A 14,505-nucleotide genomic window follows, 5' to 3' on the forward strand; every position below is an offset into this window, starting at 1 on the left:
CATCAGTTAAAACATCTCCAAATAATCCATTGTACCTGGTCTGAATAATTACCTATACCAGAAGTTCTGCACAACCATTTATTTGAAAGAGAGGGGTTCTACAGTATGGAAAGAGAAATTGCATGAATATTCAATGTACCATGTATTTTTTCTAGCTGAGAAATGTGAAGACAGCTTTGTACACCGTGACTGTATCAGTTGTTGTCCACCAACGTGTACATTTGAAAAAGATTGCCTTGGCAGCAACCTACACTGCCTAGATGGCTGTTACTGTCCAGATGGTAAGTACTGTCAATTTTATGTAAAAATATATGTGTAAAGCTAATATCCAACATCATAATAAAGTTGTCTAAATAGATTGTGCTTAAAGTTAAAGCCTGAAAATATGAATATTGTAAATTCTGCTCTAGCTGTTGTTATTCTCATTGTGATACTTCCTTTTATTGTATTCTAAACATTTCTCTAGAATACAAGTTGGCTCAGAATGAAATATCAGTCAAAACCTGGAGCCATCACTAATGCTTCCTACAATAAAATATTGCATAGATTTAATCCACTTTATTTGAATTATTCCAAAATCTATTGAGGCTTTGTTTAAACAGGATGTGTCTTATGCTCTGTACAAGAAAACAAACTTCCTGAGACCTGTACTCAATAAAACTTAGGGATTGGACTATGAACAGTCCTGTTCTAGAAGGACTAAAGATTATGTGATGTCAGAATCTTTTCATTTTTGAGTCTGTACAGTTTTACATGCTTAAGGCAGGCATTTTTCATAAAGCAACTATTCGGAATGACAACTATTTTGCCAGAGCTTCACTGTTTATCACTCTGAGTATTCTGCACTTACTGGGCAACTCTTTTTACTGGTCCTCCATTAAGGCTGGTGAGATCACCTTCTGGCAGATGTGAATGTTTGAGTCAGATGGGGGAAGAGCAGTGATCCAGAGTTTGTTAGTTTTTTATCTCATCTCATTTATTAACTTCCCTCCCAATAGGTCTCATTATGGAAAATGGAACTTGTATCTCTGTGTCGAATTGTCCTTGTATTTATCATGGAACTGCCTTCCCTGTGGGCTCAAAAATTGAACAAGAATGTAGCAACTGGTATGTGAAAGTCTCACATCTGTGTTTCCTCTCTCTGTGACTGCTGCCCGTAGTTAGTTTAACATCATAGTCACACTTACATTTTAGAGAATAGTTAGTATCTATGTTTTACAGTCTGGGCCCTGTCTATCACTAAAATATGCAGGTTATTCTGTGGAAAGGGTGAATTCAAGACATATTAATTAGTTCAAAGCTGGTCTTTTTGCTAAAGATCATAACACTGAATTGCTGTGTTCTGTGATTTTTCTTTTTAGTATTTGTATTGGTGGCATTTGGAACTGCACTGATCATGATTGCCCAGGTATCTGTATTTCATTATTCTTTTCCCTCCTCAGTGAACATAAGGGATACATTTTTCAGAAGACAAGAGAACCAAATGTGATCCAAGGGCTTGGGATGATAATTTAAGAAGAAAGATTAAGCAGATGGATGTTGAGAGTAGCAGTGGGCCAGCTGGGGTGAAGCTGTTAACTGCCTGACCATACTTGTCTTACCTTTTCCCATTTGTTCCCCCAACTCAGTGTGTTAAATCCACCTCTTGTTTTCTATCTCCTGTTTACACTCTATGTTCTTTGGGGCAGGTGGCTTATTTCTACCACCTGTGCAGTACCTAGGCCAGGTGTAAGGATCTCCTCACTTCTAGGTGCAATTGTAATGCAAATAATAAGAAAAACATCACTCTGATGCTCAGTGTGCTGTGTTTTCTCCCTTGTAACAGCAGTTCATGTTTGGATAATAATCCTTACCTTTAAAGATTACATGTCTCTGTAATGAGTTACGCAGAGGAACATTCAGTAGCCAGGTAGTGAAACTCCCTTAAACAGTTCTGTATCTTAGACAAGATATTATACTATTATACTATATTATACTATTATACATATTATACTATGAAACCCGTGAAAGAGAGAATTTTTTACAAATTAAGGAGCTCCCTCTGAATGAGGTAATAAACAAGGCTTAACCGTTACTAAGCAAGGCTTGACAGGGTGAATCTGTAGTGTAAAACAGTTGACACTGAGAACCACTCCATATGTCTTGTGTGTGTTGTGTGAGCATGTGAGGGGTTAATTATGACTACTGTAGTCTGGTCCTAGGGACTGAACGCCTGCTAGTAGCGGGAGCAGGTTAGGTGTGCTCCCACAGAGCACCTCCCACAGTAGTTGCAGCCAAAATGAATCTAGTTCATGTGCTCTGACACTGCCCCATGGTGTGAATGAAAGTGCAGTAAGTGGGGATGTGCTGGTGACTTGCTTCAGCAGTGCACTCCCGATCTGAACTGAAAAAAGAATATAGATGTGCTCTGAGGACAGACACCCACAGCCTCCTCATACCTGCGGTAACAAGCAGTGCCATGGTACCTAGAAGGAAGGAGAAAGAAGCGTGTCCTCTTTCACACTCAGTCATGCCAAAAGGTGATGAGGAAGAAGATTCTAGGAAACTTCAGAGTTGTAATAAAGAGAAAACTCCTTTGTATTTTAGAGAACTCGTGACTCAAAGGCATCTCGTCTAGTAAGAACCAAAAGATGCTGCACATCAGTGTGTACAATATGAAATGATAACTGATGGAAACACGTGTATGGAACATATTTTATTTCCAACTGCTCTAATAACTAGATAGATTAAAGTTAGCCTGGATTATGTTCTTAGAAATAAGGATAATTTATTTTCTAATTTATTTCTCTCCCATCATTTACAGAATAGTGATACATTCTTATGCGAGTGAACATTGTTGTTTATTCTTTTTCTCCCAAGCTGAGTGCTCCATCACAGGTAGCTCTCATTTCACAACATTTGATGGACGTCATTTTACCTTTCTTGGTATTTGCCAGTACATTTTGGTAAAAGGCACCGGGAAAAACAAATTCACAATCACGTTACAGAAAGCACCTTGTGGACGGGTAAGTTACAGTTCTGTTGAACAGTCACAACAAACGTGTCTATCCATATTTCAGGCAATCTTCTATAGTTTCTACTGTAAACTGCCAGGTTATGTTTAATAGAAAGTATAAATTGAAACCATTTTACAGCTTTTTTTGTAAGCAGTTGTATTGCTACATGTGGTATTGCCCTTTCTAAAATTAATTGCATCTTTAGAGGGATAAAGTCTAAATAGTTATTCATTTTTGCACATTAAACAAGTATATAAAATTTGGTTATGGTACAGACAGATGTCTTAGGCTTTAGAAAAGCTCTTCCTGGCAGCACTGAACAGGTTTAATACACTGCTAGTTAGACAAGAGATTTTTTTTTTGTAGCTTTATATTTTTATTTGATATATTATAGCATATTTAATTTGTTGGAACAATGCCTTTTAGAAAACTATTGAAGAGACTAGCCACCACATATACTTGTTTGAAAGTATTTTGGCAGGTATCCAGCAACAGGCTTTACAAATAGATGAGATTATAAAAAGTACTTATCTGTGAGACTGGATTTAATGATGTTATTAGTCACCCAGGGTCTCAGAAGGGGCTCTGTGATGTACTGAAGCTGTCCTACTATGGGACTGTCTCTCACGTCCCTTCAAAAGGTAGACTATAAGCCGGTGCCTCTGCTTTTTTGTAAGCACCTCCTGCATAGGTGTTGAGACTCCTGTTTCTGGGTTTCAGGTGGCCTCAAGCATGAAATGGTTGGTCAGGTAGCCACTGAGAGATAAAGATGCTGCTGGAAATGACCTTTACCACAACTCTAGGCACCTTAGAAAGTTTCTGGGTGAAAACTGTCCTGGTTTCAGCCAGGATAGAGTTGATTTGGCATCACTTGTTCTTGTACATTCCTTTGTCGGTATTATTATTATTGTTATCATTGTTGTTTCCTCTCTCTTGCTGTCCTATTAAACTGGTTTTATCTCAACCCACGAGTTTTTTTCCCAATTCTCTCCCCTGTCCCACTGGGAGAGGGGGGAGTGAGCGAGCGGCTGCATGATGCTTAGTTGCCAGCTGGGGCTAAACCATGACAAAAACATAGGGGCCCAGGGGAGCATTAACATGCTTGGTTTAAGCTGGTTATGTGTCACCTTTTGTCCTGTACATAGGTTCATAAATTATGCCTGGAGAGTGCTTTAAAATGATGGGTGTGAGTTAGTTTAAAAGCCACCATTTTTTGATAGTCAGATATTTATAAATTATTGTAGTATAATTCTGGAGAAATTATATCCTTTTGGTGTGCAGTCAGAGATCATGACTACATTTCAAGGCAAGAAGCACCTTCATGTATGCAATATTTTCTTTCTCCTACATTGCTGCATTTGGGCTCTGGTTGCACCACCTTGATATAGACAGGGTCAGACTCTTGCTCAAACATTGGTTAACCCAGCAATGAGGAGCACCCAGGGTGGCCCTGCAAGTATGGCCTTTTGAAGCCAGTATTAGTACTTGGGGACCTCTGTCTACTTGCTACTAGACTGCTATAACAGCTAAAATGCATTCTCCTTGCTCTTATATGCATATGCAATGTTATATTATGTTCTATATACGGTTTTGAGGGCTCTGTTTAATGCTTTGATTGATAGTTTACAACTGATTTACCTGATGACAGTTCTGGTATTTCCTTTCTATACAACTGTTTTTTCCCCTGTTTGTTTGATTTTGCTTTCCATGGTAATATTAATGTCTTTGCCTGTTTTTGATGGTGAAACTTGTTTCTACTTAGAACTTTGACCATGCCTGCATTGAGTCTATAACACTAGTTCTTGAAGATGATGTGAGCAAACAAGTAACTCTCACAAGATATGGTCAAGTCCAAACTGACCCTAACCAAGTTTTTAACCTTAACGGTAAGAAATGCATGGAGTAGAATTTTACCAGGGTTCACATTCCTTCTTTTATATACTCCAAAGATTTTTATAATATCTGTCTCTCAAAATGAATTTCTTCAAACATAACTTATGAAATGTACAATCACCTACTTCTTATAACCTTAGTAATGGTTATAGAAATGTACTTTTTCAGCCTGTGAAATGATGCCCTCCATTTCTTTGCATTTCTTATCTTGCAGAGTACATAGAAATTCCACTCATTTTGTTTGTGTTTAGGGGGGAGGAGGTAAGAAAAAGAAGGGAGGTGAAGAGAGGCTGGAAATCATCTTGATGCTCATGTTAAGGTCTAGCTTGATTAAAGCTTTTTGGAATAAATGGCATGGAATAGAATCCATGTGCTCTGTGGGATCTATGTTGCTTTCAGTGCTGACTTATGTTGTGATTTCAGCCAGGTTACTTCACCTTTTTGGAAAGGATAGTAAACTAAATCAGTCTTAGAAGGATATTATAAAATTATAGTGCTAAATTTTGTATCTTACAGTGATCAGTAGTAAATTCTTACTGGATTTTTACTCTCTTTCTGAAAGACTAAAGTGGGAGTTCCCCTTTCCTTTCCCAGCCTCTGGCAAAACAGAGTTTAAGTTCTATGCAGCTTGTTGCAGCTATGTCTTCATTGAATTTGTCCAGCCACAGTTCACAGCTTCCTATGGCAATGAGTTTCATAGCTCAGTTATACTTTCAGTTATGTTGACAGTTTTGCTTCATAATTTCATTGATAATTTCATTTTATGTCTTTTGAATCAGTCCCTATTCACTTTCTTCTCTCTTTCCATAGTCTGTGACAAATATAATCTATGACAAATATTTTGGTGTCACACTCTTGATAACTGGATGTATTCTAGTAAGTCTTATCGGCTTAGAACGTCTTTAAGCTCATATAAGCATTTTATCTGCCTCTTCACAGTTCATGCACCTAAGTGTGTGTATGTGTGCATGCGTAGAGGTTGCTTGTGAAGGTACATCTACTTTAAGCCTGCAGCTGCAAGTAGCCCAACGATGTGTAGCAAATGAATGCTGTGACTGTGAAATTTCAATTTCCTCGCATAATGGATTTGCTGAGAAGGAAAGCTGGGAATTTGATAGGGCCTTAGTTCACATACAATCTAAGGAAGGAGCTATACTGATGTATCAATTGTAGTAAGAGAGAACCTTCCATCTGAAGATTGCAATATACTTTACATACATCTGTTAATTAATCTTATAACATCCCTGGAGACTAAGAAACAAGTGGTTTCTTGTCTTGTCTTCTTATTGCCAGACGCATGCTGTTGTATTGCTTTCTTCTAAAAAAAACCATGAGAGTGGTTTCTGGATAACTCACAGGTACAGAAGGGTGAGAGATTTTTTACTGCCGACAGTAGCTGCGATTCCTGATTTGTGTTGCTTATGAAAAAGATATGTAGTCTCATAAGTTCAGATGGAGAATGGGTGAGGTCATTTGTCTTCAGGTGAGGCTGTGCATAGTTTCTCATTTTATTTCTGAGTTTTCAAAATCCATTTTGTTTAAGAGGTAAACGAATACAACCTGGAAGTTGGATTTCAGTGACTTTGTTTTTCTTTTTCTTTTGCTGTGTGCAGGGGCTATTGAAATTCAGAATATATCTTCTTTCTTTGTTCAACTGAAAACTAGTTTTGGTTTGAAGATACTGTTTGCTAAAGATGGAGAGAGGATCTATGTTCAAGTTGATATTGGCTGGAAGAGAAGAACATTAGGACTATGTGGAACGTACAATGGGAATTTAAGAGATGATTTTCTGTAAGTTCTGTAAAGTACATTTAGATTGTATTTAATAACAAGTGAAAAGTTTTGTTGAATGTAATCACCTGATTATTTGATTAACATGCTCATACTTTATTAAACTAACCAGTATAAAATCTCTTAATTAAAATGTTAGTCACTTTTTAAAATATGAAACTCATAAATTTAGCTAAGTCATTCTAAGATGTTTAGTTAAGCAATTCTAGAAAACTACCATATTATTTATAGAAGTTATTGGACGATGATATTGCTTGAATGCACTTTTTTCCTCCCTGTTGCTCCCTTATCATCAGAGCAAATACATAAACCCTGAAAAAATGAGTAGATTATAATACTAGTATCATCCTCATCTGATTAACACTTTCTACTACTTGATTTTTTTTCGCCACATCGAGTTTTAATTGAAAAAAAAAGTAATTCGGAACCATAGGAATAGTTTAATTAGAAGGGCACACTTCCTGTATTCTTTTACTTCATGTCCTCCAGAGTTCCTCAAGCTATAATACCACAAACATTTTCTTGCAATAATAATAAATGCTTTTGAAATATTTGGTGGAAAACAGTGTCAAAATGCAAACAGCCTCCCTCTAGAACACTGAAATTAGCTAACAGGTCAAATTTTTGACATTTCACTGAATGTATATGCTCGAATAGAGGCCAAATTCTCCTCTCATCAATGCCTTCTCCAACTGTTTTCAGAGTACTTGAATTAAGCGTAAGTGAGAGCAGACTTTGAGTGTAAGACTATTTTTGCATGAGTAAAATATTGAAGAAAAAACTTCACATGCCCTCTCTTCTTTTATACCTCACAGATGGAAATTCTTTTGACGCCTTGAATGTTTAATGTGACTATGCATTCTAAGGCTTTTTGATGTACTGGTGTCCTTACCCATGTAGCCCATAAAGTCAGCAGGACACTTGCAGTATTGATCTTTTCCTTTTCAGTTCTCCAGCAGGGATGATAGAAGGGACCCCACAACTTCATGCCAACGCATGGAAGGTTTCCTCAGCTTGTTCTGTGCCTATCAATATTCCTGTAGTTGATCCCTGCAATATTAATCAGCAAAACGGTATGTTTTCACATGGGAGTCTGGAATTAGCTGTATCTTATTATGGGATGGTTTTTGTTTTCGCTGTGAATGAGTTGCACATACATGTATTTCAACTTCAGTTCTAGACGTGCTCTCTTTCTTTCCTTCTTCTTTGTTGGCAAAGACATTTTTTCCATATATTTAGCATGTAAAATGAAGTAAGTCCTTCATAAATACAAGCTAGTTGATCATCTAATGCTGGGTGTACTGGCCATGAGTCCTAAATTCTTCTGTCTGGTATACATGCAGAATGTTAGGCAGAACATCATCTGTAATCCTGTAAATTATGCCAGTCAAGAGGAATGATGTGATGCACCTTTGTAGTTTTACAAAGAAAGTACAGGAGACAGCGTCTTGCTGAGACAGTGTTCAGATCAAAAGTCCTGTCTCTGGCTTCTCCATGCTTGTTGCATTAAAAATTTCCTTATCCTCCATCTGTGCTCTCTGACACAAATTCATGCAAACAATCTGAGATCTGTGGATTTGTTCAAATTCCTGAGTAAAGATTTAGTTTTGGCTGGTTGATAAGCCAATGTTTGACATTGAACTTTCACGGTCTCATCCTTTCCATGTTGTGTTTCTTTTCAATTAATGAAGACAATAGGCAGACAGTAGTTGCCAATTCTGACAGAATGTAGTCTAACGTTTTTAACGTTTCAGACATAAGACCTCACTAAGGATGTGGGATTTGGCCATATTTAGAGCCTGTGGGAGCAATCCTGGAATAACCATAAACCTGCAAGAATCTGGGGCATTCTGAGACTTTTTATGCCTTCAGCGTTGGCCGTCTTCCAAAGCAGTACATCTCAGCCAAGTTAGCTCTCTCCAAGATACTTCATGCCTCACCTTCAGTTCTGTGCTTCCTCAGTGAAGGTGGAGTTTGACATAAATATAAGGTGCTTAGAGCAGGAGGGTGGACTACATGACCTTCTGAGGTCTCTTCCAGCCTGAATTTTCCTGTGATCCTGTAATCATCACTGGAAAAAGCAGTCCTTGAGTAAGTGGTCCTGCCCCATGCTACCACCTGTGCTGAGCCAGCACAAGCATTTTTCCAGGTCTATGATGATTTTAATCTGATGAAAATGAAAAAGAAATGATTGTTTATTTATTTTGTCAGGTTACTTTTCAGCCAACTCAAGTTCACTCCTTGAATCTAGTTTACTGAGAGACTCCAGAAATCTTTGTGTCAGTGTGTGTATGTGGGAATGAACAGTGAGGATGAAGGGTATTGACACTCTTTTAGCAGCAAAATCGGCTTAAATATGATCCACACTATGGTGTTCCTGAGATATTCCACCACTTGTGGTGGTAGTATGCTTCAGTGGTAGGAGGAGGATCTGTTGGCTCTCCTGGCACTAGAAGGTATATGGCCAGCTTGGGACTTGCATGCCCTCAAGCTTCAGTTTGTAATGCTTTCTGAATCCACATGCCAAGAAGTTTATGGCCATTGCTGATTTCAAAGCTAAATGAAACATCAAGTAGGAAAAAATATATTCCAGGCTTTGGAGGACTCTTCTAACTCTTTTGAAATATATTATTTTACCATTTAAGTTTCCTATACTACTATACTGCTTTCATATAGATATTTTTATCTTAAGTGGAGTTTATTGTTGAGGGACTTGCTTACAATATCAGTTTTAAACTATAGAACTTTGCAGAAAGACGACTGTATACAAATTTTTGTTGCACAACAGGATATGTTTGGTTTTCATATTCTGTGTTATTCAGTTGACTAACTGTTATATTCAAATGGATCTGGCTAAAACAATGTCACCTTCTCTTAGTGGGGTATGCATCTCACTGTGATATCATCAATCAAGATGTTTTTGCTCCCTGCCATGCCTACATCAGTCCAGGATTATACTACCAGCTATGCCGCTTTGACACGTGCAAATGTGGAAGCAGCTGTTTATGTAATGCTTTGGCACACTATGCTTACGTCTGTGGCAAACATGGGGTTGTCGTTGACTTCAGATCTCATATTTCTTACTGTGGTGAGTAATGTTTGCAGAATGGAGTATCTTTTATAAATGTGTAAAATTCTACAAGTATCATTCATGCCACAAACTACAGAGATTGATCTTTTTTGCTGGAAACTAGAATTGTGCCATGGACTAATGAGGGGAGAATACTAATAGCCTTTATGTTAGGCATCTGAGTTGGGGACACTGTGTGGGTGCCTGTCCCTTTCTGTTGGCTACAGAGAGAATTTAAACTTCTGACTTTGAACCCCTAAGTCATATGGAAGCCCCTATTAGGCTAAAGTAGCCAGCGAGTGTTAGGAGCAGGGCTGTTCCCTAAGGGAAGGCAAGCTGGGGTGGCAGGGGCTCCCCAGGGTGGTCAAGGCAGGGTGGGCAGTGATTTGCCAAGTAGGATATAGCAATGATTTAAAACAAGGCATTTCTAAACCATAGAGTAATGCCTCAAGCTTAGCTGGACCATTCTTCCTTTCTTGGAAGCCTGAGTTACTAGACAGACACACCCACCACACACACTTAACATACAGAAAGAATAGATACCTAATGCTTACAAAATAGATAACTCCAGCCAAGGAATCCACCTGAATCTAAACATTTCAAACTTAATAAATCAGTAAAATAGCATATTTTTCTCATGCATTTTAACTCACACTAGTGCAGCAAGATACCATTTTGCTTTGCAGTTTTGCACTCCCATGATATATGGCTTTGTTTTCTATTTTTCACATTTTAAGAGTATGTTTGTTCTCTCTTCTCTCTCCCTCTCTCTCCTCCAGCTGTGATATGTCACAGTGGTATGCTTTATCATCAGTGCTCTTCTTTTTGTAAACACTCCTGTGCTTCACTTTCTATGGCAAGTATCTGTGGTGATGATTGTGCAGAAGGATGTAATTGTCCTGATGGGAAATATTTTGAAGAGTCGGTCAACTTTTGTGTATCAATGTAAGTCATAAGAAAATAGAATATATGCGTAGGCACATTTTCCTCTTTCCAGCAAGATTTAAAGTAGTTTTTCTGCTGTTTCCCTCAAGACTGCCTAAACAGGATAGCAAGCAATATGTGAAGACTTCAAATTCTTTTGTACTAATGAATAGTGGTGTCTCATTTGCTACTGTGTGTACAGCCACTACTGCACTTCAGAGAAGATACGTCACACTGCTTTAGAGAAGGGTGATGAAACATTTTTAAGTCATAGGAAAGCATTTTCACATGAAAATCTTGTTTTTAATACTTAAGAAAAAATGAGAAGGAATAGTAGCAATCCATAAAGTCAGAGATAGTATGGAGAAAGTGACCAGGAGTACCTTTTTTCTGTCTCACAATGTAAACACCTTCAGTTAAATGGAAGGAAATAGTCAGTGAAAGGGAATAGTTTTAGTACATTGTGTATCAAAATTTTACAGCTAACCACCATGGGGAGTTACTGAGTTCAGGTACTGAAATAAAAACTGGAATGAGTATTTATATAAATTTCAAGATTATATGGAGTTATTGCTGTCCCTTGTGACACATATTTTGGAAAGATCAGTAAAGTTTCTACTGTAGGGATAAAGACTGTTTCGAACTATTAAAGAGTGTGAGGTAATTTGGTATTCCCATATTTTTGCATGGTTTCTAGGGAATTCTGTTGCTACTTCTATAGCATCTGGCTCTTATCACAGACAGAGTTAATGGATTTTGCTATGAAAATTTCTCTGTTTCATGATTTTGACAGTACTTTGAATGAGAACTACATGTTACCATACTACTCCCATAACTGGGAAGAAAAGCTCCTTTCTGTAAGTCTAATGCACAGAAACAGCAAATAAATAATATAGAGATTGAGGAAAATCCTGATTTGCTGAAGATGGTAGGAGTTTTGCCACTGACTTGAATACAGTCAGAGTGTCGTCTTTTAGTTTTTGCTTTTAAAAGTATATTGTAAATATAAAAATTGAGTTAATTATTTATAAGGCCTGTTTGTCATAATAGCTTGATAAATGGATTACCCTTAAATCCCATTTTATCTAGCTTTTGTATCTACATGCACAAATATTCTTTTAACAGATCTGCCTGTCATTGTCATTACAAGGGCAAAGCCCTCCAGCCTGGAGAAATCCTTCCTACACCAACAGGCTCCTGGTAGGTTTGAGCGCCAAGAGTTTTATCTTTCATGTATCACAGTCTGGATGCTACTCAAGAGCCTTGAGAATTTTTTCACATAGAATGGAGGTCTATTGTATCAGGATTTTATTTTTGTTACACACTTAGTAAAAGGAAGCCTAGTATAAATTGGTAATATAATATTAATATAATTATACCATAATAATTGGGATATAAATAAGCCTAATATAAAACCTGCTTATTTTAAAAACAGGATATCTGGACAATTCTGTAAGCCAGGGACTAAAGAATACCTCAAAACACACACGTGGAGATTGCAGTCCTGTTCTTAGACCTGGGGACATTATGAAGCTGTTCTGGGGAGAATAAACAATGTGATTCTATTTTGGAAAGTCTTTCAAACAAAAGCTTGCAGAGAGCTATATTTGTGTCATTTTGTATTATTAATTCATGATGGAATCCTGACCTCACTGAAACAAGTGGGGAAACCTCCCAGGTTTTCTGGTCAAACTTGCTGATTTCAGAAGAAATGCTCTGAACCTGCTGATTTAAAATCATGTCTGTGACTTGAATTCAAGGCTGATACTTGCTGAGGTCTTATATATTATAGTTGTTATAACTGAAGCTTGATAATCATGTAGTTCAAGAGGTGAGAGTAGGGACTTCATTTTTCTGCCATTGCTATGCTTCTGAAATGCTTTGTTTTTTTAACTTTTTTTTTTTTAAAGGAAAATGAAAAATGGGGACTAGACTTATTGTCAAATGTATTTTTCTGCAATTCTGTATTTTAGTATAAAAAGAATCAAGCTGTGTATCCTAACATCTGTGCAACAGGAAATTTGCATACTGTATCCTGCCATATTCACCAAGGCAGATAAGGTTTTGTGTTACATTGCCAGCCTCCTGAATCACCTGGCCCTACAATCCAACAGAGGCTGACATACCCACCTTCTTCTTTATTTCAGTGAAAGTTAGGCAGTTAAATAGTATATAAACATCTTTGTGAGTTTGGGCCCTCATTACAGACCAGCGATTAGAAAACACCAACAAAGTGTTGGTCAGAACTCATGCTTTTGGATTTTAATCCTCTTTCTCTTTCTGATTTCTGTTGTTTAAACTAGGTTCAATTATATTATCTTTTTTAACACGGTTGCTGCAAAACATTTTCCCCTTGAATAAAGGTGGGTTTGCTTTTATTTTCCAGTCAGTGTTTGAATGGAACAGTGAAATGTATTGAAGCCATTACAGAAAATAAAGGTAATTTACAGTCTTGTCTCATACTACAGTTGCACAGAGAGTGTTTTTGACATTGAATAGTCATCTGGTTTTCTCCTCATATGTATTTTCATTATGAGATACTTAACGTCAGGACATATTTAAAATAGGATGTTAGGAGCACCAGTTGTCTTTTTTTTTTTTTTTTTCTTTTTTCTGTAGCAGAAATTGTACTACTAAGTCACTTGGGAAATTGAAAAAAAAATGATTACATGTGAGGTGTAGGTCACTGTGTTCTCATGGGAATACCTAAAATTAGGCTCACTATCCATGTTTAGGAAGCCTTAAGATCTTGATTTCTAGAAAGTAAATTTTAAATTAATTTCTAATGGATTTAGAAGGGATTTCAGTACACTGAAAATTATGCCACTTCTAAAGATTCTGTCTACCTAAGGCATAATTACTCCATCTTTAAGAATGGTCTGTGTATCAAATCCAGATGCTTAATACTTACTAAGCTTTGGTCTTTTTTTTTTTACATTGAAACATATATTAAATTTATATCTCTGTAGTACAAATGAAGTTATAGACTTCTGTTCAGATTGAATTCTTATGTGTACTGTAATGTAGGCTAACTGTGCATTAAAATAAGTAGGTTGTGAACAAATCCAAATAGAAAACCTTCAGTGTAAAAGAGCAGTTGATCTCATTTGACCCACATTTTGCATTTGAAGTTCACATATGCCCTGAAGGAAAAATCTACTATGACTGCAGATCTCCTGTGCCTGGATTACCAGCAGCGGGTGTGAATTGTGGGATCTCTTGTGCGAACCTTGCAATGAACTTCTCCTGTGTCCCCTCACCACCTTGTGCAAGTGGCTGCATTTGCCCCCCTGGGTAAGCTTTGGCAGAACAACCTCGAGCATAAGCCTTATATATATTTTTCACAATTTAATTCTGCATACTTTTTTTTCTTTTTAAATTCCAGTGGTATCACACCTCTAATCTTGAAGCTATTCTATAAATTTTTGCAGATATACAGTCACAGTTAAAAGGTCAACTTTTTCTTTTGTCTCTGAGAGCCCTTTTCTCCTTCCTGCTGGTGTGATGCTCCATGCTATAATGCTTCTTCTGTTGGAGTCCCATAGTTTCTCCATCCTGAGACCATGATTCCACTATCCCATGAGATATCCAGCTTGCCACCATTCCAATTGGCTGGTACTTGAGACTCTCTGGACAGGAGGTGACTCCCACCACTTGCATGTGTAGTTTATTTGAGCATAGAGGCAAACATGACAAAAAAATCATAATGTAAGCCATCTCTGTTCCTGCTTACTGCCCAGGTAATTGTCTCACCTAGACTTCTATTCAGACTTACAGTATTGATGCCCAACCTGGGGCAGGGAGGGCGGGATGCGGGCTGGATCCTGCCCT

The 14,505-nt window shown here is 37.5% G+C and overlaps 1 protein-coding gene across 1 annotated transcript in view; it reads left to right on the plus strand.

The window, feature by feature from the left end:
• The window catches only part of OTOGL (otogelin like), a 97,780-nt gene that overhangs the window by 19,263 nt on the left and 64,012 nt on the right, over window positions 1–14,505 (plus strand). The window contains exons 12-23 of the mRNA XM_081999589.1: window positions 156–281; window positions 999–1,107; window positions 1,362–1,408; window positions 2,860–3,005; window positions 4,759–4,882; window positions 6,503–6,680; window positions 7,629–7,753; window positions 9,559–9,768; window positions 10,530–10,695; window positions 11,800–11,874; window positions 13,061–13,113; window positions 13,806–13,968. Of these exons, the coding sequence (XP_081855715.1) occupies window positions 156–281; window positions 999–1,107; window positions 1,362–1,408; window positions 2,860–3,005; window positions 4,759–4,882; window positions 6,503–6,680; window positions 7,629–7,753; window positions 9,559–9,768; window positions 10,530–10,695; window positions 11,800–11,874; window positions 13,061–13,113; window positions 13,806–13,968 (1,522 nt within the window). The remainder of the gene's footprint in view (window positions 1–155; window positions 282–998; window positions 1,108–1,361; window positions 1,409–2,859; window positions 3,006–4,758; window positions 4,883–6,502; window positions 6,681–7,628; window positions 7,754–9,558; window positions 9,769–10,529; window positions 10,696–11,799; window positions 11,875–13,060; window positions 13,114–13,805; window positions 13,969–14,505) is intronic.

Source organism: Phaethon aethereus (genome assembly GCF_964289735.1).
Source record: "Phaethon aethereus genome assembly, chromosome: 1".
In the NCBI taxonomy this organism is placed as follows: domain Eukaryota; kingdom Metazoa; phylum Chordata; class Aves; order Phaethontiformes; family Phaethontidae; genus Phaethon; species Phaethon aethereus.